The 26,891-nt window shown below is 46.2% G+C and overlaps 1 protein-coding gene across 2 annotated transcripts; it reads right to left on the bottom strand.

The window, feature by feature from the left end:
- Positions 1 to 1,939: 1,939 nt before the first annotated feature.
- Positions 1,940 to 26,696, bottom strand: kif22 (kinesin family member 22). 2 transcript variants are annotated; one of them, XM_063188820.1, is made up of 16 exons: positions 26,545 to 26,696; positions 25,877 to 26,070; positions 25,068 to 25,195; positions 24,130 to 24,284; positions 22,036 to 22,143; positions 21,145 to 21,246; positions 20,644 to 20,802; positions 19,920 to 20,154; positions 19,402 to 19,528; positions 17,286 to 17,385; positions 16,671 to 16,947; positions 11,746 to 11,831; positions 3,060 to 3,308; positions 2,788 to 2,828; positions 2,699 to 2,717; positions 1,940 to 2,209 (listed from the first exon to the last, which is right to left on the bottom strand). In XM_063188820.1, exons 2-16 carry the CDS (start codon positions 26,065 to 26,067, stop codon positions 2,180 to 2,182), a joined length of 2,007 nt encoding a protein of 668 aa, XP_063044890.1. In that variant the 5' UTR covers positions 26,068 to 26,070; positions 26,545 to 26,696; the 3' UTR covers positions 1,940 to 2,179. The 2 variants fall into 2 exon arrangements, with proteins under 2 accessions (XP_063044890.1, XP_063044881.1); XM_063188811.1 differs by lacking the exon at positions 2,699 to 2,717 and having other exon boundaries at positions 2,769 to 2,828.
- Positions 26,697 to 26,891: the final 195 nt, after the last annotated feature.

The raw sequence follows: 26,891 nt of genomic DNA, 5'->3' as shown, positions 1-26,891 counted from the left end.
CAGAGAGAAAAAAGGCACGAGGTGACAGAAGGAGAAGAATCCCACCCGGGGACATGCGTGGCAGAGCCGCAGAGCGCGAGCGAGGTGGCAAAACAATTATTTCGTGTCTAATTAATTAAATTACTCCGGAAATGGGTCAGGGGTGTCCGCGTGTGTCCCCCGTTCCTCCTGTGCTCTGCCGGGCCAGATGGGGTATGGTCGGCAGCCTCGGCTGTATCGCGCGCGCGTGTGTGTGCCAATGAGTTCGGGACACACTGCTGGAATTTGGGCCATTTGGGCTCGTAAACGCTGTTTAATTTTGATAGCAGAAGCATTTAGTCAAACCAGTGGTGAGGCAGCGCCCCCTGTTGGAATGATGCAGGACATACAAAGAGAGTTCATTCCTGAACACTCAACAAACCAAAATCCCCATAGGCCTACAGACGGAGAGGTCGAGGAAGAATACACACTTGTTCTGTGTAGCCAATTATCCGCAGTGAAGGAGGTCTAACACAATACATTGTAACCATATTAACGTTTTTAATGTTTGAATGTCAACAACTCCCCCTATTTAACGCAGGCCTTGTTTGACAACTTTGCTTCAAGTTCCCATTCGAAGTAGGCCTAGTATTATTCCTGTGATAACTGTTTGTTTGCCTTTGTAGAGGTAGCCACGCTCCTCTTCCAAGATGTTCCAATTTCTAGAATTCCACATTTCTAAAAATTCTATCGAATTTTGACACTGTGGAGAAACACAGGCCAAGATTCAACATGGATGGGTTCATGAATCTTTCACTCACACACGGATGGAGTAATGTAGGCTAGGCTATTGTAGTATTGTATTGCTGCAATCACACTGCACATTGTTACATGGCGCCGTCGCACCGGTCACGTCACCCAGGGCAGCCTTATTAGAAATACATTTAAAACAAAAAGCCTTATTTAGACTACCAGTAAAATGTTTTAGATTTCCAAGTCCAAGTCCAAATGCACTTTTGACCATTAGAGGAATGAGAGTACTTCTGAATTTTGATTACTTTAATGCCATTTCAGATGGGGTAACTTGGAAGATGTTACACACGTGTTTGCAGGGCAGCAGGTAGGCCTATTGGGTGTCTCCAAGAGAAGTGTCATCGTGTAGGCCTATACATCATGTGAACACTGAACAGAGAATCATTTGGCATGTAGGCCTACCATGTGAACAGCTTTTTGTGTGTGTGCATGTACCATTAGAATAGAGAATTATTTTTGCATGTTGCACCATTTAAAGTGTTATTTTGCACTTAGCACCATGTATTGCATTACAAAATTATGTTCTCAAAATATCTGAAAAATTACACAGATGAGATGGGACTTCTGAACAGTTATTTCCAACAATAAAAAGCCAGTGTCAAAATTGGTGCATGTCGTTTTGAAACGAAACTAGAGTGGCAATATTTTTTCTGTATGCATGTACCATTAAAATAGTGAATTCTTTTTGCATGTAGCACTATGGGTGTTATTAGCTCCAGCAAGGATGGTTGCTTCACCATTTTGGGAGGATGGGGCCAATTTTCACATTCCAGCTTCCAACTCCACAAAAAAAGGTCATAAAGACTTGAAAAAAAGGTGGGTCTAACAGTCAAATGTTCTATCAAACAGCTTCCTTGGCAAAGGTCTGCACTCTCTGAGTGCATTTCTAATGTGTATGCAGCAGCATGTGAGGTAAAGACAGCTCTGGTGTGTAAGAGCACCACTACACCCTGCAGGACAGTACAGACATGTCAGCTGGGAATGAGGAAGTTCACTCTGACTTTTGTGTTTCACTGGGTTTTATTATACAGGAGATGAGATGTGTGAAATGTAGAGTCATACTAAAATGAAGACAGACAGCAACATATCAGATGAGATGTGTGAAATGTAAAGAGTCATACTAAAATGAAGACAGACAGTATCACATCAGAGAAAAGCAGTCGAGTCATACAGGCCAGCCAGCACAGTTTAATAAAACCAGTAAGACAATTAATAATGTACAAGCATTTAAAAAAGATAAAATAGAATAAAAAAAAGGTTTAAAAATATTACGAAATGGGAGGAGGGGCCTGGGAAAACAAAAACATACACACGCACACATGTGCGCACGCACGCACACACACACTCAGTCACACACACTCGCACACTCTCACTCAAAATCACACTCGTACACATTCTGCAGACGTTGTCATTTCCCCATGGAGCTCAGGACGTTAGCCTGTTGAGAGACAGAAAGACACATTAGCACGTACACACACCACCACACAGCATTTACTGGGGAAACTAAATCATTAAGACTCACACACCTCTGTGTGTGGGTGTGTGTCTGTCCTCTGTCACACACACCTGAGGGAGAGCGGGTGAAGTGCTTTGGTGAATTATAAATGAGTGTGGGCACTATGCTACAGCACTTAAGACACACGTGTGCACGTGAACACGCACCAATACACGGCTGTGTATCGCAAACTTTTCCCTCCTTCACAGACGGCATGTTAAATAGTAATGGCCTCTTAGCTCAATCACACACACACACACACACACACACACGGTGGGAAAAAGGGGACAGTTGTCCCAGGCCCAGGGAGATGGGGGACCCAGACTTGGCTCCCCATTCCATTCCACTGCATGTATTGGGCTGAGGGGCCTTTTCAGACGGCTTTGTCCTGGGCCCAGCCAAAGCCGCCAGTGACCCCGGCCACACACACACCTTGATAAAGGAGGCAAACCTCTTGCCTGTGCACACACATACAGCCTGTACAGACACACACGTGGCTCACCTTGATAAAGGAGGCGAACCTCTTGCCCGTAATGCCCTCGATCTTCTTCAGGTCCTCCACCTGCACAAGATGGGGACACCAGACCAGGCAGGCAGTTAGTTAGTCATAGAGGAGGATATAATAATAATAATAATACTACATTTTATTTTAAGCACATTTTCTATAAAAAAGGAGACAATCCGCACACTTCAAATCTTTGTGTGTGTGTGTGTGTGTGTGTGTGTGTGTGTGTGTGTGTGTGTGTGTGTGTGTGTGTGTGTGTGTGTGTGTGCGTGTGCGTGTGTGCCTGACCTGTGCGAAGGGCCCGTTGATCTCTCTCCATCCCATAATGAGTTTGGCCTTCTTGTCCCCGATGAGCTGCAGGTCCTTCAGTTGCTTCAGGGAGCCGGCGTTCAGGGTCTCCAGGATGCGTTGCCGTGACGCCAGCAGGATGTTTGGCCCCAGCTGTGCCTCCCAGTCCTCAGCATCAGGACCGCCGCATCCCCCGTCCTCCCCATCGCAGCTCACGTCCACACCGCCATTCTCCTTACCCTGGAACGCCTAACACACACACAGACACACATTTAGCATCAGCACACACACACACACACTTGGTATCAGCACTGCATGCACACACACCATGAGAACTGGGTCCATTCTTCCTCCCCTGGAGCACCTAACAAACACACACAAACACACACACACACCTTTGCCTCACACAATCCCCCCAGTCACAGCTAATGTCCACACCTACACACACACACAGCTGATGTCCACACCTACACACACACACACAGCTGATGTCCACACCTACACACAGCTGATGTCCACACCTACAGCTGATGTCCACACCTACACACGATGTCCACACCTACACACACACAGCTGATGTCCACACCTACACACACACAGCTGATGTCCACACACAGCTGATGTCCACACACACACACACACACAGCTGATGTCCACACCTACACACACACACACACACACACAGCTGATGTCCACACCTACACACACACACAGCTGATGTCCACACCTACACACACACACACAGCTGATGTCCACACCTACACACACACACACACACACACACACACAGCTGATGTCCACACCTACACACACACACAGCTGATGTCCACACCTACACACACACAGCTGATGTCCACACCTACACACACACACACACAGCTGATGTCCACACCTACACACACACAGCTGATGTCCACACCTACACACACACACAGCTGATGTCCACACCTACACACACACACAGCTGATGTCCACACCTACACACACACAGCTGATGTCCACACCTACACACACACAGCTGATGTCCACACCTACACACACACACAGCTGATGTCCACACACAGCTGATGTCCACACACACACACACACAGCTGATGTCCACACCTACACACACACACACACAGCTGATGTCCACACCTACACACCTACACACACACACACAGCTGATGTCCACACCTACAGCTGATGTCCACACCTACAGCTGATGTCCACACCTACACACGATGTCCACACCTACACACACACACACACACACACACACACACACACACACAGCTGATGTCCACACCTACACACACACACACACACAGCTGATGTCCACACCTACACACACACACAGCTGATGTCCACACCTACACACACACACAGCTGATGTCCACACATCTACACACACACACAGCTGATGTCCACACCTACACACACACACACAGCTGATGTCCACACCTACACACACACACAGCTGATGTCCACACCTACACACACACACAGCTGATGTCCACACCTACACACACACACAGCTGATGTCCACACCTACACACAGCTGATGTCCACACCTACACACAGCTGATGTCCACACCTACACACACACACACTGGGAAATGGACACGGGTGAAACAGTAACACAGACAGGACAAGGTCAGATGAGACAGATATGAGGAAATGAGGGATCTATATTTGGATAGACACACACACACACACGGACACACTCTCGTGGGAAGTCTGTGTGTGAGAGAGTGAGTGTAGTAAGGGGGCAGGTGTGTGTGTGTGTGTGTGTACACATGTCCTCTCCCTGGTAAGGTCCCAGCTGGCATGGTGAGAGCCAGCAGGATTGTTGCAGGAGAGAAATGCTGTGGGCACCAGCTACCAAATCCAGGCCTACCACACAGAGACCAGGATCTGCTAAGATGCCCATTCACGACACAACAGGAGAGACATGCACTTAATGAGACGCAGCAAGATGTGTGAGCGTGTCAGCTATAATGCTACACAGAGACCAGGATCTGCTAAGATGCTCATTCACGACACAACAGGAGAGACATAAACTTAATGAGACGCAGCAAGGTGTGTGAGCGTGTCAGCTATAATGCTACACAGAGACCAGGATCTGCTAAGATGCCCATTCACGACACAACAGGAGAGACATGCACTTAATGAGACGCAGCAAGATGTGTGAGCGTGTCAGCTATTTGAACAAGCCCCAACAAGCCATGTGTCTGTAGGTCTAAGACAAAATATTCAGTGGCTGTTCGAAAATGACAAAAAAAATGATGAAACTGGCTGGGAGTCCTGGGGCCACATAACAGAAACTTCCTAAGTCTGAAATCCTATCTTATCTTGAGATAGGAAGGGATTTAGGAATTTTGGTATAACAGAAGGAGGTTTCCTAACTTAACTTAGGAAGAAATCCTATCTTATCTTAAGATAGGAATATAGCCATTCCAGAAGCATCCTAAGTTAGGAATATCTTAACTTAGGATGCCTAAGTTAGGAGACCATACACCCTGTCCTAAACTCAGGATACCCCTGTTACTGGTGCTTTTTTTGCATTATGCACAATGTCAGCAACATGGACATCAAACCAAAACACCTAGAGTAGTGATGCCTGGGTTAATGGGGGCATTTTGTTTTCAAGAGAGAAAAAATGGCACTGGTACGGTTACCACAGTAGCTTCCCAACCAGGCAGGCTACAATTCCATAGTTGCCTGATGTAGGCCTAAATAATTTTACCATTTGAAGCCTGTCATTGTTCTATCCATGCAATAGCCTACCTTTATTTAGAAATTAAAAAAGAAAATAGTTTGAAAGCCAAACACATTTCCTATTAACAAGTGTAGCCTTTGAATTAGGCCTACTTTGACCATGGGGTTTGCACATCAAAGACTGATTTTGCAACGTCCAACAAAAAGGCAACTGACTTCCCGTAGCCTACATGCTGATGTTGTGACAGGCGAGGGAGAGCACGTTGTGCTCATAAGCCTAAGTCTCCTCTCAGGAGTTGAACAGGACAAGTTACAATGTCTAGGCTACTAGGTCTACTGATGAATTTATAGACCACACAAAAACTAATCCATTTGTCCTGACTAAGTTAATGGTGTAGATATTATGCTTAACAGGGTTTAGCATTTCTAGGTTGCGTGGCGTTGTTCAAAAGTTAGCCTATTTGATGATCCGATTCCTCTCGCTCTCCCTCGTCCTCTGTCAGTGCAGTCACACAGGCGCACCTTGCTCTCCCTCCCTCTTCCCATCTTCACGCTGTCATTCAAACTAAGAATGTTTCTATGATCAATAAAATGTCTTTAGTTCACTACACGGAGGCATCCCAGAATGATGACTGTTTTACACGCGTTGTTTAGGCTGACAGACGATGTGACTTGTTTCGTCGCCTGTTTCATTGCTTTGAATAAGCTGCTTGATGATGGGAATTTCCACATTGTTAAAACAGCATTCAGGTGGCGGTTTTGCGAAGGGAACTGCTGAAACTGACAACACGGCTATGAGAAAACTTTTTAGGAGTCTTAGCTACAAATGTAGCCTATATGAATGATGGAAATGAACGCCCTACTTATATTCACTGTATTTTTTCGTCCGTAATTAGTAGGCTATGCGTTCTCCCCCCAACACGTCGCCTAGGCTACAACTGGTTGCCCGCCGCTTCAAATGTGAAGTCGTTACATTCTATCAATCTCGTGCACATTCGAAATGGCAGAAACAGACACGACCAATCGAAAAAATCAATATGATAGAGGAGTTAGGAATTCCTAATTTAAGATAGGATGGGGGGCCAAAAATAAGATAAGAAACGGCTAGGGACTTAGGAATTCGTTCTGTAATAGGAAGTTAGGATTTTTCCTATCTTACTGTTCCTATCTTAAAGCGATGGTTCGGAGTAGAATCACCCTAATGCCATTTGAACCGTGACACCCATCCACCTTTACACCCGAAGTGATTTCTGCCGCAGGCTTACATCAACAGAGTTGCCGTGTTATTCGATGTTTATTCCGGATAGCTTGACTCAAGCGCATATGGATCCTGGGCACCGTCTCCAAACTTTCCCCACAAAAATAACATGTCATGACACCAAACTTCTACAGTATAACAAATGTGGTTTGTACTCACAAAAAGATGAATTTGAAACTTTGTACATAGTCCAGGAGTTTATTAGTAACAACACACGAGACGATTAGCTTTTCTGCTGCTAAACATCCGTCGACGTCACTTCCTCTAAAGTTCGGAGACGATGCCCAGGATCCATATGCGCTTGAGTCAAGCTATCCGGAATAAACATCGAATAACACGGCAACTCTGTTGATGTAAGCCTGCGGCAGAAAACACTTCGGGTGTAAAGGTGGATGGGTGTCACAGTTCAAATGGCATTAGGGTGATTCTACTCCGAACCATCGCTTTAAGTTAGGATGAGCATTTAGGATTTTTTCTGTTATGTGGCCCCTGGGCTAACATTTTAAAAAAATGCCTGGTAGACAATGTGTTAATTGGGAACACTGGACGGAGATGGAGACACAGAGACAGATAGCAAGAGAGCATAATATCTGTGACGCATGCTTGGAGTCGTTTGTTAGTTGCTTCCTTTGGCAGAAGCATCTGCTATAACTGGTGGAACACAGCGGTGGCGATTAGATTACGCAACAGAGAATCGCTGGAGTGTGCAGCAAGAGCGATACGAGCGGCAGAGTTTGTCATTTAAAAAGCAGAATGCAAGCATTCCAACATTCCCATTGGCTGTGGCGGCTGTCGACGAAACGCATCATAGCTCATTTGCATTATATTTGCGAGTCCAACTACAAACTGTCGCTCAAATGGATTTCGTCTCTTCAGTCACCAACGACTCAATACAAAGTCTAGTACTCCCGTCGCTGGAATCGCTCAAGTCGCGTTTGATGTATTCGTGCCCGTTACGTGGAGCAGTGTTACCTTCCTCCGGGCCTGTTCTTTCTCAGTGGTACCTGTAGGTGGCGCCTCTGACGACCTATTTAAGGCAGGCCAAAGAGGGGATCGGGATCTCTCCCTCCTTTACCTCCCTTTGAGGGCCGTCGCTAGAGAGCATGCATGGCATGCTTTTTGTCTTTAATTTAACCTCGGGGAGTTAGGTCTAGTCTTGACCTTTTTGGGTTAGGATCTTCAGTCTTAGGGCTCTTAGTGTTCGCCTGCTTTCTACCAGAAAAACCTCACGATTTGTTAATAAACTTGTTTTGGATACACTGTTTGGTAAGGGTTTGGCAACATAAAGGACACAGACAAGGTTGGGTTCGTAACAGTGCCTTAACTCATTTTAGCCTGGGCCCTTTTTGGGAAAGGGTTCCTTCTGCCTATTAAATCCTAAATATCTCAGCCTCCGAAACACATACAAACATGAAATAAGTTGCATTTAAAAGCTAGTACCCTCATTTTGCATTAGAATGTGTTCATTCAGCTCCATCATATCCACATTTTTTATAAAAACCCTCAAATCTCAAGAGCTTGAATGCAACGTACGTGTCTCCAGGCTAAAATGGGTTAAGTAGTGAAAATGAAATGTTATGGTTGAAGGTGTAATTGTGGCCCAGAGGTTCCAGTAATGCCAAAGGTCTTCGTGTCCCTCACAACGCACACTAGGGGTGTAAACAGTAATCGAAATGTATCAATGCATCGATCCTACGGCCGACGATTTAATCCAATCATATAGTATATCTTGGGGCATTCTTAAGTATCGAAAATAATCAAATCACTGGCCACTGTCCAATGCCCTAGCTCCATAACACAATAGAAGTAGAAAAGTAATTGGAAAAAATAGAATCGAAACGTATCGTATCGTGGGGAATTCTGGAGTATCGAAAATAATCAAATCCCTGATTTAAGAAATCAATACCGTACCGTTATCGTCATGGAGGCTGTGATTTACACCCCTAACACACACGTACTCGAGATCAAAGGGACTAGCGGCGTTATGCCTCTTGGTCGCAGGTGGGTACACGGACTAGGTAGGCTGAGTGAGCCCCCTGAGATGTTTTTTTTTCCCCCCCGGAGAGTAGGTCATGAGAAATTGTCTTCCTGCATCGCATGGTGCCTACCTTTAAAAAAAAAAAAAGGCATGAGGATTGCGTGCATTTACATTTATCCTTTATTTATTTTTGGCTGATGGCTGACTTTCCACACACGATTTGGAGGGATTGGGATGGAGGGAGGGATTAACAAGTGTGTCTGCACCATCCATTAGTGACTGTAGGCCTACAGTACACATAAATCGGATGGATGGCCAAGGCATTTAGCATCCATTTAGGTGCCAAAAAGGCTATTCTGTCATAGGACTGGACAACCATGTTACGCAGGAGCACGGAGCAGGAGGAACGCATGTCAGTGGAGCGCGGAACACCAGGGCAGCGCACTGGACATGCGGGAAAATACCCTTTCCCAAGAAATGGTCTGGACACTTCCTTGGCCAGTTTCACGTAGGACCCTTTATTCTTGACCTGGTTTAATATAAAAGTTTATTATTATTATTATTATTATTATCTTTCTGTAGTCAATCAAACATTTCATTATAACAATCATCATTAAAAGGAATCGACCCCCTTCCATACGAACAAGTGAAACATTGTCGACTGCAGCTGTTGATTACTTCTAGGGACCCCGAAAATTGAAAAAAAATCTTAACCGGTTACTGAGCCTCATTAACCGGTAGTTAACCGGCTATCGAAAATTCTATAACTGCCGTTTATGATACCCTGTCCTGTCGCACATTTGTTTGTTTTCCGAATATTTGTGAGCTCTGCTGTGGCAGAACCATGCTCTGTGCTGTGGTTGTGTTTAAGAAATTCCACCATGGGACGGCTCATGCTCACATTTATCATTTTTGGATAGTGTATTGAGTGATCATATTGCCCCATACAATAGCCTACAACATCAATAACGTGTGTGTGTAGTGTGATAAGGGGGGGCGGGGTGGTTAACCAGTTAATTTGTTTTAACCGGCTAACGTTGATCCTGGCGACTTACGGTTAGACGGCTACCGGTTAACATCCCTAATTACTTCCACGTGTTAATTTGCTGTCTGACTCGCTGTAATGTCTAATTTCAAGCTGTCAATCAACCAGAAACGTGGATGTTTTAGCCGGGTTGCGGGTTACGGTCTCCTTAACGCCGTTCTAGAGAAGGTGTGATTATTCTAATTACGATGGTTTTCAGACGCTGGATTTATCATCATCAGCCGCTCGCTCTTACGATGGGATTCGAGAGGTACGCATGTTTAGTAGGGCTGTAACGATATTGTATCGAACCGAGAAATCGTGATACACAGAGTCACGATACTGTATCGTGATACAAGGAGGCAGTATCGTGATACACCCTTTCAAAGTTTTGTTACCCATTAGTCCAGAAAACAACCTTATGATTTGATGTGACGTATCTCCATTGGAGTTTGGAAACACCAATGGAGATACATTTCAGAAATCGTGGGGTGTATCGAACCGTAGGTCAAAAATCGCGAAACGAAACGTGAGTTGAGTGTATCGTTACAGCCCTAATGTTTAGTTAATCTCACGTGAGCCTTGTTGTACGACGAGATCTGCGCTCATTTCTAGATGGTTTCTATGCAAGTTTGAGTGTGTGTGTGTGTGTGTGTGTGTGTGTGTGTGTGTGTGTGTGTGTGTGTGTGTGTGTGTGTGTGTGTGTGTGTCATCTTGCATGCATGCACACTGGAGTCTGACTCTTTTGACATCTGACAAGGCCCCATGAATACTGCAGAGTAGGCAGAGGGATCGATGAGGGGACACACACAGACACACACACCTCTTCCCAGACTATGCTGACTCTCCTCTGCTAGGTGTGTATCCTTGACCTGCCTTGATGCGCAGGGCATCAAACTGCACAGCACACACTATAGGCCACTGACCAACTGACACACACACACTGACACATTCAGAACACACAAAGACCTTCCTGCACCCACATCCGCACACAAAGACCTGCCCACAGACACACACAATCATAGGCCAAAGACTTGCCTGCACACAGACGCCACACACGACCTGAGCACAATGGCTCCCTCCAGTGGCCTGCGCATAAACACTCACCCCCTCGTACACAAATGGCCTACCCCCCCACATCCACACCTTTACAGTCTGCAGTCTCCATAGCTTCAGAAAGTGGCACACACCACACACACCACACACACCACACACACCACACACACACACACACACACACACACACACACACACACACACACACACACACACTTTACTGGGCATGCAGACATAAGAGGCAGGAGGTGTTTGTGCACCTGTGCATGGGAATCTCCAGCCTCATTTAGCACAGCACGATACACACACGTTCCACTGCACATCACACACAACCTCCATGCACACACTACATGAGGTCCCGCTGCATGGCACACATACACACACACACACCTCCCTCGGAGTGGATGGAAAAAATAGGTCCCCACACACACACCTGTGTTCACTCCCTTGACAGAGAGATGGATGAGGTGAGGGAGAGGGAGAGAGGGGGAGAGAGAGAGAAGGGGAGGAAGAGTTGGCAGGATGAAAGGGATGGCGAGAAAGAGAAGGGGAGAAAAGAGGAAAGGCAATAAAGAGGGGGATAAGAGAAGAGGAAAGGAAAGAGAAGAGGGAAAAATTAGAACTTAGAAATGAGTATGTATGAGAAGAAAAACTAGAGCACTGCACTGACCTCGGTGTGCTCTTTCTTCTTTTTCTTGTTGGGAGCGAGGGATGGCTTACACTCTACTGCGCACGGCTGGGGCTGCACCTGAGACACTGCAGAGAGAGAGAGAGAGAGAGAGAGAGAGAGAGAGAGAGAGAGAGAGAGAGAGAGAGAGAGAGAGAGAGAGAGAGAGAGAGAGAGAGAGAGAGAGAGAGAGAGAGAGAGAGAGAGAGAGAGAGTCATAAATACAACGGTACCAAATTATTTATAGCATTTCCTGAAACTAAGGGTCCACCTCTGCAGCCTGGGCACAGGAGTGTGTGTGATCCTGATCCTATGTGGCAATGCTGTGACGTGTGTGTGTGTGTGTGTGTGTGTGTGTGTGTGTGTGTGTGTGTGTGAGTGTGTGTGTGTGTGTGTGTGTATGTGTGTGTGTGTATGTATGTGTGTGTGTATGTATGTGTGTGTGTGTTCCCATGTGGCAATGCTAACCCATTGCTAAGCCTGTGCGGCGGACTCAATGCAAGAACTGAGCAGCCACAATAATGTCCCAACATAAAGAGCATCCAGGGGGGTAGAGGCTGGTTAAGGAGTAAACCAGGTGAAGTTAGCCTTGTGGCAGAGGTAAATCATCTAATAGAAGAGCCTACAGTCATTTTCTTAATTTAACGATGCCTGAAGGTGCATCAATTAGCAGGTTTTCCACTTCCTGTACAGGTAGGTTAACTAAGCCTGATTTATCAAATAACCATGTTCTTAAGGAACAAAAGTCAAGAGACACCGCACACTGCTTACTTTTCTTTACTTTATTTCTTGGAGCGAACAACGCGTTTCGCCCAATGTGTCATCAGGTCATAGAGCGAACCTGATGACGCATTGGGCGAAACGCGTTGTTCGCTCCAAGAAATAAAGTAAAGAAAAGTAAGCAGTGTGCGGTGTCTCTTGACTTTTGTTCATTGATTCACCTCCTCCTGCCTCACACCTGCACCTGCATTGCTGAGGGGTTGTGCACAAGGACTCTCTTGTACTTTAACCATGTTCTTAGTATAGCCCCCTGCTTCTCATTGCCATGTGTATTCATCAACTGTGGGCAGACAGGACAGTGCTCCAGATACACTGGGCAGTATACAATGTGCTGCTACTCAGTATTTTTTTGAACCGGCTACCGTTGATCCTGGCGACTATCGGTTAAACGGCTACCGGTTAACATCCCTAATTACTTGCACGTGTTAAAGTGGTAGTTCGCTATTTTAGACATTAAGCCCTGTTTGTGTGACTTCTGGGGTGAAGTAGAGATGTTCTCATCACAATTTTGACATTTGGTGCTGAACGGAGCATTTGGGTATCCAAGACTGCAGCCCCCCCACCTTTACATTGACTCCAATAGAGCACTCAAGCAATCGATTATAAAATGGCATTAAACTTTTGTTTGAGAAGACATGGAACTCACCGTGTGGTCAGTGGTAGACAGCGATAAATTGACCCGAAAATTGCAGCGAAATATGCCTTCTAACTGTTGTTTAGCATTTGGCGGACCTATTTTTCCCCAGACGCCGTTGAATAGCAGTAGACATCCAGCCAGTAGGTAGCGATAGTGTGTTGTTTATGTAGACATCAAGGAGCGAGGTAGAACGGCTATCTTTGAGCGGGACTGGCTAGAAAAACTACAGCTTGCATACAAACCATAGATAGTAACGTAAACAAACGCACCCCCATTTCCGGTCGCGCGGAGTAATACTAGTCAAACCAATGTCAAACCAATACAATGAATGAAGACGGACAATAATGAATACATCTTCTCTGGAAGCGTATTTCACTGTGATTTTCGAGCCAACGTATCGCTGCCCACCTCTGACCACTCGGTGAGTTTCATGTCTCTGCAAACGAAAGTTTAATGTCATTTTATGATCGATTGCTTGAGTGCTTCATTGGAGTCAATGTAAAGGTGGGGGGGCTGCAGTCTTGAATACCCAAATGCTCCGTTCAGCACCAAATGTCAAAATTGTGATGAGAACATCTCTACTTCACCCCAGAAGTCACACAAACAAGGCTTAATGTCTAAAATAGCGAACTACCACTTCAATTTGTTGTCTGACTCGCTGTAACGTCTAATTTCAAGCCGTCAGTCAACCAGAAACGTGGATGTTTTAGCCGGGTTGCGTCTCTCCATGTCGTAAACTCAAAGGTACGGTCCTTCCCACCGTTCTAGAGAAGGTGTGATTATTCTAATTACGATGGTTTTCAGATGCTGGATTTATAAACACCCGCTCGCTCTTACGATGGGATTCGAGAGGTACACATGTTTAGTAAATCTCACGTGAGCCTTGTTGTACGACGAGATCTGCGCTCATTTCTACAATGGTTTCTACCCAAGTTTGAAAAATGAGGGCCAGTGTGTGTGTGTGTGTGTGTGTGTGTGTGTGTGTGTGTGTGTGTGTGTGTGTGTGTGTGTGTGTCCAGGTCTCTCCGTGGGCTTCATGCCTCACTGTTCAGTCTAGGGGTATAAATAATAGATTTGAATCCATGCATCGATCCTACAGCCAATTTCACACACAAGCCAAGTCTGTAAGGTAAAAAACTGTGAACCATTGATTTTAATCGAATCGTGGAGCATTCATAGGTATCAGAAATAATGGAAATAGTTGGCCTTAAAAATAAATAAATAAATCGAATGGCCATGAAGCGTGTGATTTACACCCCTAGTTCAGTCCACCTGCTGCACAACACCGTCATCACAGGAAGCCTCACACCACCAGTAGAGGGGTGTGTGTGTGTGTGTGTGTGTGTGTGTGTGTGTGTCCTCTCCCTGGTAAGGTCCCAGCTGGCATGGTGACAGCCAGCAGGATTGTTGCAGGAGAGAAATGCTGTGGGCACCAGCTACCAAATCCAGGCCTACCACACAGAGACCAGGATCTGCTAAGATGCCCATTCACGACACAACAGGAGATACATGCACTTAATGAGACGCAGCAAGGTGTGTGAGCGTGTCAGCTATAATGCTACACAGAGACCAGGATCTGCTAAGATGCTCATTCACGACACAACAGGAGAGACATAAACTTAATGAGACGCAGCAAGGTGTTTGTGCAACAGTGTCCTAACGGCTTTGGAAAATGCTAGAAAAGCCATTGAAATGCAATTGTCATTAAGCTCGTTTAAAATTAGATTTTTGGCACGGCGGGAGAACTTTGCAAAAGCGTCACGCGACTGAAGCGCGAAACTACTCATTTCTGGGGGGCTATGCAAGAACTATTTTGGTGCTTGTTGTTTTGGCCCTGTGTGTGTGTGTTTACCCTGTAGCGGTGACACCACTGCTTGTTGCTTCTTGGGCCGTGTGTGTGTGTGTGTGTGTGTGTGTGTGTACAGGTCCTTCTCAAATAATTAGCATATTGTGTTAAAGTTCATTTTTTCCCCATAATGTAATGATACAAAAATAAACTTTCATATGTTTTACATTCATTGCACACCAACTGAAATATTTCAGGTCTTGTTTTGTTTTAATATTGATGATTTTGGCATACAACTCATGAAAACCCAAAATTTCCATCTCAATAAATTAGCATATCATGAAAAGGTTGTCTAAACAAGCCATTAACCTAATAATCTGAATTAACCAATTAACTCTAAACACTGGTAAAAGCTTCCTGAGGCTTTAAAAAGTCTCAGCCTTGTTCATTACTCAAAACCGCAGTCATGGGTTAGACTGCTGACCTGACTGTGTTTAACATTGAAGTCAATGGCAGTGGCATTGCATGAGGGTTATGAAAGCCCAGATATTATTGATGCTTAGCTGTCAGCTGTTTTTTGCTCTTTGATCTGGTGACCCACACTTCCCTCTTCATTATACTCCATAGATTTCCATACCAAGTTTTTCTATTTTTAAGAAAAAACAATTCTAATTTGCCAGACATGAAACCCCATTGAAAGTCAATGGAATGTTCTGTCTGGCAAGTTAGAATTGATTTTTCTTAAAAATAGAAAAACTTGGTATGGAAATCTATGGAGTATGGATGCCAAAATCATCAACATTAAAACAAAACAAGTCCTGAAATATTTCAGTTGGTGTGCAATACATGTAAAACATATGAAAGTTTATTTTTTATCATTACATTATGACGAAAAAATGAACTTTAACACAATATGCTAATTATTTGAGAATGACCTGTATATGTGTGTGTGTGTGTGTGTACCCTGTAGCGGTGACACCACTGCTTGTTGCTTCTTGGGTCGTGTGTGTGTGTGTGTGTACCCTGTAGCGGTGACACCACTGCTTGTTGCTTCTTGGGTCGTGTGTGTGTGTGTGTGTGTGTGTGTGTGTACCCTGTAGCGGTGACACCACTGCTTGTTGCTTCTTGGGTCGTGTGTGTGTGTGTGTGTGTGTGTGTGTGTGTGTGTGTGTGTGTGTGTGTGTGTGTGTGTGTGTGTACCCTGTAGCGGTGACACCACTGCTTGTTGCTTCTTGGGTCGTGTGTGTGTGTGTGTGTGTGTGTGTGTGTGTGTGTGTGTGTGTGTGTGTGTACCCTGTAGCGGTGACACCACTGCTTGTTGCTTCTTGGGCCGTGTGTGTGTGTGTGTGTGTGTGTGTGTGTGTGTGTGTGTGTGTGTGTGTGTGTGTGTGTGTGTGTGTGTGTGTGTGTGTGTGTGTGTGTGTTTACCCTGTAGCGGTGACACCCCTCTTTGTTGCTTCTTGGGCCGTGTGTGTGTGTGTGTGTGTGTGTGTGTGTGTGTGTGTGTGTGTGTGTGTGTGTGTGTGTGTGTGTGTGTGTACCCTGTAGCGGTGACACCACTGCTTGTTGCTTCTTGGGTCGTGTGTGTGTGTGTGTGTGTGTGTGTGTACCCTGTAGCGGTGACACCACTGCTTGTTGCTTCTTGGGTCGTGTGTGTGTGTGTGTGTGTGTGTGTGTGTGTGTGTGTGTGTGTGTGTGTGTGTGTGTGTGTGTGTGTGTGTGTACCCTGTAGCGGTGACACAACTGCTTGTTGCTTCTTGGGTCGTGCGCAGGAAGGTTTCCTGCTGAGTGGCATGACGTTGCTCTTGAAGAGTGTGTCCTCTCGCAGGCCGCTGTTGCCCACCGCAGGCGCAGGGCCCACCTTGGCCACCGGGGCGGCGCTCTTCTTCTGCTGCTGCCCACTGACCTCCATCTTGGGCTTGGGAAGGGCAGAGGAGGACGAGGAGGAAGGGTTGAACATACTGGCCTTCTTCTCCAGTTCCTTCTGCTTGGCCCTCAGCTCCTGCAGACACAGACACAGACGCATACGTCAACAGACAACCACACTTCTGTACAATATGGGAGAAGTATGGAGCAGACAGGCCTGATTGAAGAAAATCCAGAGCTTGAAGCTCTAACAGTTTTTAAAACAAAACAAAAATGTTATTCTTGCAAACAAACTTCAATACCACTGTATGGAGCAGGTCCTTCAACGTTGAGTGTAGGTAGTACTGTGTGTGCACGCGTGTGTACCTCCAACTCCTGAGGGCCGGTGTGTGTGTGTGTGTGTGTGTTAGTTCCTGTACCTTGATGTCTTTCTCTGGGGTGTGTGAGTGTGCAGGAAGAAAGGATTGTGTGTACCTCGAGCTCATGAGCGACAGTCTTCAGCAGGTCCTTCTCTGGAGATCCCAGAAGCCTCTTCTCCAGAGCCAACAGTCGACCCAGCATGCCATCAGGAGGACTAACACACACACACACACAGTCAGTGCAAGTCTCACAAGGGTCTTGTCTTATGTCCCTCTACATTCCCAGTCATTGATCGTCAATGAGTCGTCTTCACAGCGGCTCGGAGTCAATAAGCGAATGCACTTGGGCGCATAACATATGTCATGAACGTCAACTGTCAGCGATTGGCCAGAGCTCATTTCACACCAGAGCTGAGCTCACTCCCGCTCTAGTGCTCCTGGGCATCGAGGATCCAGACCAAAAATGAAGTCCGAAGTAAATATTGTGGTCTGGTAAAACCATACTACAGCAGGGGTTAAGGGTAGGGGTGTAAATCACAGCCTCCATGACGATACGATTCAATATCGATATCTTATTATTCGATGCGATTCGATTCGATTATTTTCGATACTTAAAAATGCCCCACGATACGATGCCAGGGTATCTGCACATTTTTCATCACCTAATTTAATACTTTTTAATACCATTTTCAAGACCTCCAACATTAAAATTAATACCACTACACGGGTGTGCGTGTGTGTGTTACATGGTATAATATTGCTGTTATTACATTGCTATAATGTAATGTAATACATACATTCACGCTGCTCACTGTGTTATTTTATTCTCATTGCCTGCTCCTTAATCACTTTCTGCACCAGATGTTTGTCATGACTCGTCAAAGAGGTTTCTGTATGTTGCGGGAGTTTCCATGATAGCATGGAATCTGCCCCTTCCTTAGATAATTTATTATTATTTCAAATCAAGTAGCCAGCATCTGTGTAACTCCATGTGCTAAAATATTCTTTCAGTTGACCTGGCTGCTGCATAGGTGGGCCCAAATTCTAATACCCTAGTCATTTTTGTGTTTAATTTAACCAAAGAGATGCACACACCACAACAACAAGAGTGAGGTGGCGTGCACACACGCTAACCCATTAGTTTAAAACATCATTAACCCAAAAAGTCATCCAAGACCGAAACAATTTCAAAATTGTGTATATTTGAAAAGTTTGATGACATTTCATGAAATACCTTCAATTATAAAAATTAAAAATGGACCAACAATTCATCATTTATAATGGATAAATATTGGAGTGCAGTGCACCTTAGTCTAGGAGAGATAACACCTGTGGCGTCAAAAGGGTTAAAAAGGAACGACTGCTCAGCTCTGGACTGCTCCTCCTGTTTGTTTCCCCCCAGCTCCATCAGAGACATTAGACTAGCAGGCGTTCTACTTTCAGTTTAGCAAGTCGCTCTTCAGAGTGGGAGCAAAGAAACAGCAGCAGTGCAACTTGATGTGAATTCCACAAACATTTCCACGACACGCGACTGGAATAGCGATGCAAACACCACGCGGTTACCGATTTGGACATCCTCGCATATCCCCATTGCGACATTTAGCCTCGTAGAAAACACCCCGTTACTCGCCCGATTTATGTCACATTTTACACGCATTTCCACCGCTTGCAACTTCACTACACTAGTGCTCACTTCGGATTGCATTAGCATCTGACAGCATCAAATAATCCGCCACGAAGCTTTAGAACACTTTGAAGTAGCATATTGTATGAATGCAATCATCATTCATGAAATTATATGCCTTAGCAAGCACTTTACCTAAACGAGAGGGCATGGGTAACATCAGGAGAAGAAGCATTATAGAGCACAAGCAGGCTAGGTGACGAGATACAAAGTTTGAAAACAATGCAATCATTTTAAGACTTACGCTTTCGACGAGTAAACTGGCACCACAGATATAGCTTCCACGCTGCATATTGGTTGATGAAATTTAACAAGTTTCAACTGTACTGCGGTCAGCCACCGCACGCATTGTGGTGGATGGGATTTAGGTCAGCCATCGCCATCATCCAGTAGGGGGGTCCAAACGATAGGGTCTGCTACCCCGGCGGGCCTGTCACCATCGAGTGCATCGTTTACCCCAGGCATGTTCAGTCTCGAAACCTTGTTGCCGCCTTACTATGAATGTGTGCGTTACATGTCTGGCTGTGCGCGCGTGTGTGCGTGATACCTGTCTGGCTGTGTTGTCGTTGCAGTGTGTGTGTCTGTCTTTGTCTCCTTCGTCTCTTTGGCCTTCTTGCTCTGGGGCTCACCGGAGCTGCTGCCACCAGCCTGCTCCCTCGGTCGCTTGCCCACCGCTGCAACACAAACAATAAAAAGAGTTAAAATCACACAGGAGCTTCTCTCTCTCCGGATAGAAATATTCCTCACATGCAACTGCGCTTATTGTCTACATACTGGAGGTCCAGTCTGCTTGCTCGTGCACGCACAGTCTGTTGCATTGTCTCCCATACAAAAGGTTAGTTGACCACCTGCTTGGCCATAAATATGTGCGCACATCACACACCCCCAAACTTGCATAGTGCAGACTGAAGCAGCGTCTCCCGTACGAAGGGCTGGTAGAACACCCGCTAGCCGTTAAACACACACACACACACACACACACACACACACACACACACACACACACACACACACACCTCTCTCACCCCCCGACACATACACACACACACCTCGCCCTCAACTCACGTAGTGCAGGCTGCAGCAGCGTTTCCCGTACGAAGGGCTGGTTGACGATCTGTTTGCTCTTGGCTGCGAAGTTGAGGGCGGTGAACGTGTCAAAATAAAAGCGGTACTCCGGCGCCACGTTGGTCACCATGACTGAGTGGGCGGAGCCTCCCAGCGAGTCCTGCAGCAGCCGCGTCAGCTTGGAGTCGCGGTACGGCACGCGCACGCCCGGAGAACTGTTCAACGCGTCCACCACCTGGGGAAACAAGATTATACATCATCAGCTTGGAGTCGCGGTACGGCACGCGCACGCCCGGAGAACTGTTCAACGCGTCCACCACCTGGGGAAACAAGATTATACATCATCAGCTTGGAGTCGCGGTACGGCACGAGCACGCCCGGAGAACTGTTCAACGCGTCCACCACCTGGGGAAACACATAATACATCATCATCATCATCAGCTTTGAGTCGCGGTACGCCACGTGCATGCCCAGAGAACTGTTCAACGCGTCCACCACCTGGGAAAACACTTAACACATACGGCTTAATAAACCACATTCTAAGCATCATCCTCACAACAAATACCATTATCATCATTTTCCATAACAGCCGTCAGCTGATGCCCTGGTTTCCACTGTGTGTGTGTATGCATCTTGCTGGGTGTGAAAAGTGAGCGTGGGTGTGTGTGTGTGTGTCCTTGCTGGGTGTGAAAAGTGAGCGTGGGTGTGTGTGTGTGTGTGTTACCTTGCTGAGTGTGAAGAGGGAGCGGTTGATGGCGCTGCTCTCCTTTAGCCGGATGCCCTGGTTCCCCGTGCGCCTGTTGTCTTCGGAGCCGGCCAGGTCCACCAGGTAAAGCTTACCTGTCTGCTGCCGATGGGGTGGCCCACGACGCGTACGCACCACCTGGGGGGGGGAGAGGGAGAGAGAGGCAGTGGGAGAGACCAGGGGAGGGACCAAGTAAGAAAAACTAAGACGGGACCGCCTTCTTCTCATGTCTTGATCTGGTATTTGGAGGCAGAGACTTTGTGTGCGTGTGCGTGTGTGTGTAGTGAAATATATTAACATGGTTGCGGCTGGACCTCTTGTTGACTTTGTTGGAGGTAATGTTGCGATTGAGGCTATGCCTGTATACGTGTCTGTGTGCGCACGTGTGTGTGTGTCTAATGTTTCCTCGATGAGTAGTATAGCTGGACAGCTCGTTGGGTTTGGTGGTGTGTGTGTGTGTGTGTGTGTGTGTGTGCGTACCTTGATGAGCAGTATAGCGTGTGAGCGGCTGGACCTCTCGTTGAGTTTGGTGGAGGCCGTGGTGCGGTTGAGGCTGGCGGGCAGGAAATGGGTGTGGAAGTCCTGAAAAACAAGACAAGCTCATGCTCAAATCCTTCAAATATGACATACATTTGGAAAACAAACAAACAAAAAAACCCTTGCCTCCACTGTCTTAATGCCGTCTTGGCCAGGACTCCCTGGAAGAAGAGGTTTCTACCTCAATGGGACCTTCCTGGTTAAATAAAGGTCAAATAAAATAAATAAATAAAAAACATTGGTGGCTAACCCGTGGCTCTCGAGCCGCATGCAGCCCTTTGCCTGGCGTCATGCGACTCTTACGTTCATCTCCAAGTTTGTGTTTATATAGGGAATATAGGGGGGGAAAATTGAACCTGTAAGTGTCGTCATCGTATAATCAGGATAGTCTTATCAAGGCCAACATGGTGGAGTGTAACATCAATCTGGCTGTGCATAAGTGTGTGTGTGTGTGTGTGTGTGTGTGTGTGTGTGTGTGTGTGTGTGTGTGTGTGTGTGTGTGTGTGTGTGTGTGTGTGTGTGTGTGTGTGTGTGTGTCCTCTCCCTGGTAAGGTCCCAGCTGGCATGGTGAGAGCCAGCAGGATTGTTGCAGGAGAGAAATGCTGTGGGCACCAGCTACCAAATCCAGGCCTACCACACAGAGACCAGGATCTGCTAAGATGCTCTTTCATTATCTGGCTGTGCATGAGAGTGAGAGAGTGAGAGAGTGAGATGATGTTCATTTGTGCCCATGAGTATGATGGTGATGCTCTGTGGTACAAGACGGATGCGTGATGCTCATGTCGGTGCGCCCATGCTCATGTGCCCGTGTGAACACAAAACACACACGCCAACCTGGAAGGAGGCCATGGGGATGCTGGTGAGACCGGGGATGAGGATGTTGTGGTCCTTGTCCTCGCGGATCGGCAGGTCCTGGGTGCTCGGGCACAGCAGGTCCAGAACCTACACAGAACCAGATACACAGAGCAGAGCACATCAGAACCAGACACACAGAGCAGAACACATCAGTACCAGACAGAATAAAGCAGGTCCGGAACCTACACAGAACCAGGCCCATAAAACAGAACCAGAGAGAGAGTAGAATACATCAGAACCAGGCACACAGAGTAGAATACATCAGAACCAGACACACAGAGCAGAACACATCAGTACCAGACAGAATAGAGCAGGTCCGGAACCTACACGGAACCAGGCAAACAGAATATGAGGACTCCAGGCTATTCTATTAGATTTACCCCTCAACTTTTACTCCTGAACAAGCATCTTCCAGCAAAGACACACACAGAGACAGAGAGAAAGAGACAGGCCAACAAGGCCTAAGAAAATTAAAAGTTTGGTTCCGGTTGGTTGTCAGATTTGGTCATGGGTCGGTCGGAATTTTTAAAAAAAATTTCCAATTTTTTTTTTATGTCCGACACCCCCAACCCCCACATGCGCCAGATTTCGTCATGAACTTTGTTTGAACAATGCCAAGGACGATAGTGGAGTGAGGCCTACAGCTAAAGTTACAATTAAATATAATAAACATTAATGAGCCAATTATACTGACCGTCACCGAAATGAGGATATGATGCGTAATAGCCTACCGTTTCTGGCAAAACTTGTCCAGCTGTCAGTTGCCTGACACTGCTATTTTAACTCCTGTAGGCCTATGTCCCGTTTACTTTTTTTTATTCCTTTCCATCATCCGTTGTAGACCATATTTTCATTGGGATGAAGGTTCTGGCTTGCAAACATTCTATTTACTCACTTTTTGTTTTACGCGAGGATGTAGACACCTAGGCGATATGAATGTTTTAATGAAGGGTGATTGAGGGGCAACATCGTCATTGCCATTAAAGCATTATTGTAGGAAACTGTAGTAGTCCTAGGTCATCATCGAACAGTCGTATGCCTATTTGTGGCGACATCGTTCATTTCTTTTTCATTATTTGGAGGAGGTGCGGAGAGTGAGACAGTGACAGGCGCCCTGCTCCTGTGCAATGGTGGAGGGACAAGCAGAGAGAGAGAGAGCGAGAAAATAACGGGCGCAGGCCAACGGACTTCTTGGTTAACCAAGCCTTGTGGTAAATTGAAGAATGAAGGAAAACTTGGGCAAAGCATTTCCCTTCTCTCATATTAACTTATTTTACAAGGTATTGTTACAGTGCTACTTTAGTATTGCTATAACGAGTTATGCATCTCGTCGAACATGCAGCGCGACTGAATGGAAGCCCTTTTCTAACACGACGAGACAATATCAATACATTCAAAAATCGTGGATACTCATGTTGTCTGTGTGTTGCATTTCGAGGCGGGTGGTCAGGCTGTGTCAGTGTCGGGTGAGGTAAGGCTATTAAGCTATTATTTGACAGGCATTTTCGCCAGGTTCCCAAACTATCCTACATCGTAGGCTATTAGTCTGCAAGAACGCTATGAGGCAAGTTGTTTAAAACTTACGAGCTACAACGACTACCAATTAGCATGTTGTAGCATAATAATTAGCATATAACGTGACCGAGTAGGTGCGCAACTCTGCAGTGACATTTGGGGTTTTCTAATATCAAGCCGGCGGCCCTTATGGCGCGCGCGCGCGTGTGTGTTGCTCCTATGTGGATAGTCATGCGATGCAAATTCAGTAACTTGCAGGCAGGTAGAAAGTGAGAGATGGCGAGTTATAGGAATTAAGAAACGTGTTGTGTCTTGTCTATATGAAAAACCGTCCACACAACATCGATATTTTTTTGAGGATTCCAAAAACTCAAAAAAAATATTTTGGGTCGCACAAAAAATGATAGGGTCGGTCGGCAACCGGAACCAAAACATTATTTTTTCTAGGCCCCAGACACACACACACACAAAGGGAGAGTAAAAACACACAGACAGACAGAGACAGGCCAACAAGCAGACACACACAGACACAGTCAGGCCAAAAACGCAGACACACACCTTCTCCTGGTATATCTCGAGGTAGGACATGCTGACTGCGTACTCCCAGCCGTCCTGCTGAGCCTCCTGGGCCCTGACCAGGCTGAAGACCTCACGCACCGCCCTGGGAATCACCCCCGGCTGCTCCGAACTACCCAGCATAGTGTGGGTCTTACCTGCAGAGAGAGAGAGAGAGCGAGAGAGAGAGCGAGAGAGAGAGAGAAGCAGAGTCCAAGTAAAGTGAAAGAACTGATGGGGCAGCCAACAGAATATAAAAGGGCATTCTAGAATGCTCTGCTCTCTGGTTGCTAGGTCATCTTACACCTGTTCTTCCCCCTTGGGGCTGCGAACCTGCGACCTCGTCAACCGCAACGGTCCGGCAATGGGGGGCACAGTACGATACCGCTGGACTAAAGCAGTGATTCCCAACCTTTTTTGTCCTGTGTACCTCCTAAGCATCTTTATCACATGATGAGTACCCCTCCTTCATGCTCTATATCTGTTCAGCTGTCTATCCCAATGTGATTACACTAAATATATTTGTTATCACATTTTCCACGTACCCCCTGAGGTGTGTTCGCGTACCCCTAGTGGTAGACGTACCCCTGGTTGGGAAACACTGGACTAAAGGACCAGTCCCCCAGCCCAACGGCATCAACACTGTTCAACACAGTTCAGTAGAACCTTAAAACTTTATTAAGTTTCCCTAACCCTCCAGCCAAAGACTGATGTATATAAATGTGTGTCCTCTCCCTGGTAAGGTCCCATCTGGCACGGTGAGAGCCAGCAGGATTGTTGCAGGAGAGAAATGCTGTGGGCACCAGCTACCAAATCCAGGCCTACCACACAGAGACCAGGATCTGCTAAGATGCCATCAGACTTGAAGCACCATGATAGTACGGTGATCTATGTCTACAAAACCAAAAAAAAGAAAGAGAGAGAGTTCTAGCCATACGTACCGGCTCCGGTGGGTCCGTAGGCGAACACGCTGGCGTTCTGCCCGGTGAGGAGGTGCTTCAGGATGGGCTTCACAGACTCCACAAACACCTCCTTCTGGGTCGTCTGCTCCCCGTGGAACACGTCAAACCTGAACACGCACCACAAACACGGTGGAGGCAAGCAGTGTCAAAATGGGGGCTTAGAACACTTCTAACACAATGACACCATGGATTTACATGTAGAGAGTTACTTGTGCACAATCCCTGGTGCTGAACAAAAAGATTACGTATTTTTTGAAAAAAGGTTCGCACACTTCTTTGGATTTTTCTTCTTGAAGTTATTTTTTCATCTTTTTATTTATTCATCCATTGGCAATGACGTTTCGACCTCTCGGTCTTCCTCAGACCATGGATTTACATATCAAAGACCATATTTTTAAGTCAACCCATGCCCTTTCTTCATGCATAGTTCAGTAGAAACATAAAACTTTAAGTTTCCCTAACCCTCCAGCCAAAGACTGATGTATGCAAATGTGTGTCCTCTCCCTGGTAAGGTCCCATCTGGCACGGTGAGAGCCAGCAGGATTGTTGCAGGAGAGAAATGCTGTGGGCACCAGCTACCAAATCCAGGCCTACCACACAGAGACCAGGATCTGCTAAGATGCCACAGTGATATTATATGGCTTGGCTATAGGAAACACGCCATTAAAGAGGGTGTGTGAAGCTAAAATCACTGTGCGGAATGTTCTCAGGCGCAGATGAGAGGTGAAGGAAGAGAGATATTAACTCATGTTGCAGAGGAGATCATATTGCAGAAAAGAGATACTAACTCATATTGCAGGGTTTCTGTGGCGTTTCTCCAGTTGACAATTTCCAGCTTGCGTGAATCTAAGCCCCGTACACAGGATCCCTCGCCCTTGTTGTCCTCCTTGTCCATGTAGGGCCGCAAGCGAACAGCCACACGAACCCGAGAGCTCCGTTTCTGCCCGGCAGATTCGCCACCAGCGACACGCTGGGCCATTTCCTTTAGGAGAACCAGGTGTTAGAACAGTAGATGGGGGAACAAAAACACGCAACACAACGAGGATAATTGCTTATGTGGAATGAAGAAGTATCCTCACAAAACACTAGGCCTACATGCTGGCTAACTAGACAGATTGCTTCCGTTGGCACATCAACAATCCCGTTGATGGAAGCGCACGATAACATAAAAGTATATTGGTTAAACAAAACACATGTATTAGAAGATTTGCACATGCAATCACCTAGCATGTGCAATAACCATCGTTGTCATCTTCACAGACTAATATCGGAATATAAACGTTAGCTAGCTAACTGGCTAAATGTACAACACCAGCTAGCTTGTTTGGATAAGTTAAAGAGGCGACCCGCTTCCTGAGATGGCCGACTACCACCAGTTAGCATGGGCTAACAGAGGTTATTTGTATGTCAAACAAAACACGGCGTTCCACGGTATTTGAGTAAAAATGTGGCTTACTTTTTAACTTGTCGTACGCAATCGACTCGTCCGATGAATAATGTGTTTCTCTGTCCCAAAGTTAAGACCTAAACGACAAAATATCCACTTATTGACGTTCAGCCATCATGATAAAGGCGGACACTGAAGAAAAAAAGCCTCTGCCACTGCGCCAATTATTTTCAAATGCTGCCGCGTAGCGGACGTACGACCAATCAGCGTTCAGCTGAAATTGAACCCGTGACGTCACACTAAATACAGCAAAACGGGAGCGTGCCGATGAAAAATAAGACAGATGTATATTCGAAATCGTTGCAGCTTCACTGTGAACTGTTTGGTCTAACTATAACTAGAGTATAACATTTTTA

The sequence above is a fragment of the Engraulis encrasicolus genome, chromosome 2, assembly GCF_034702125.1.
Source record: "Engraulis encrasicolus isolate BLACKSEA-1 chromosome 2, IST_EnEncr_1.0, whole genome shotgun sequence".
NCBI lineage: Eukaryota > Metazoa > Chordata > Actinopteri > Clupeiformes > Engraulidae > Engraulis > Engraulis encrasicolus.
This window is presented reverse-complemented; position numbering and strand designations above follow the sequence as displayed.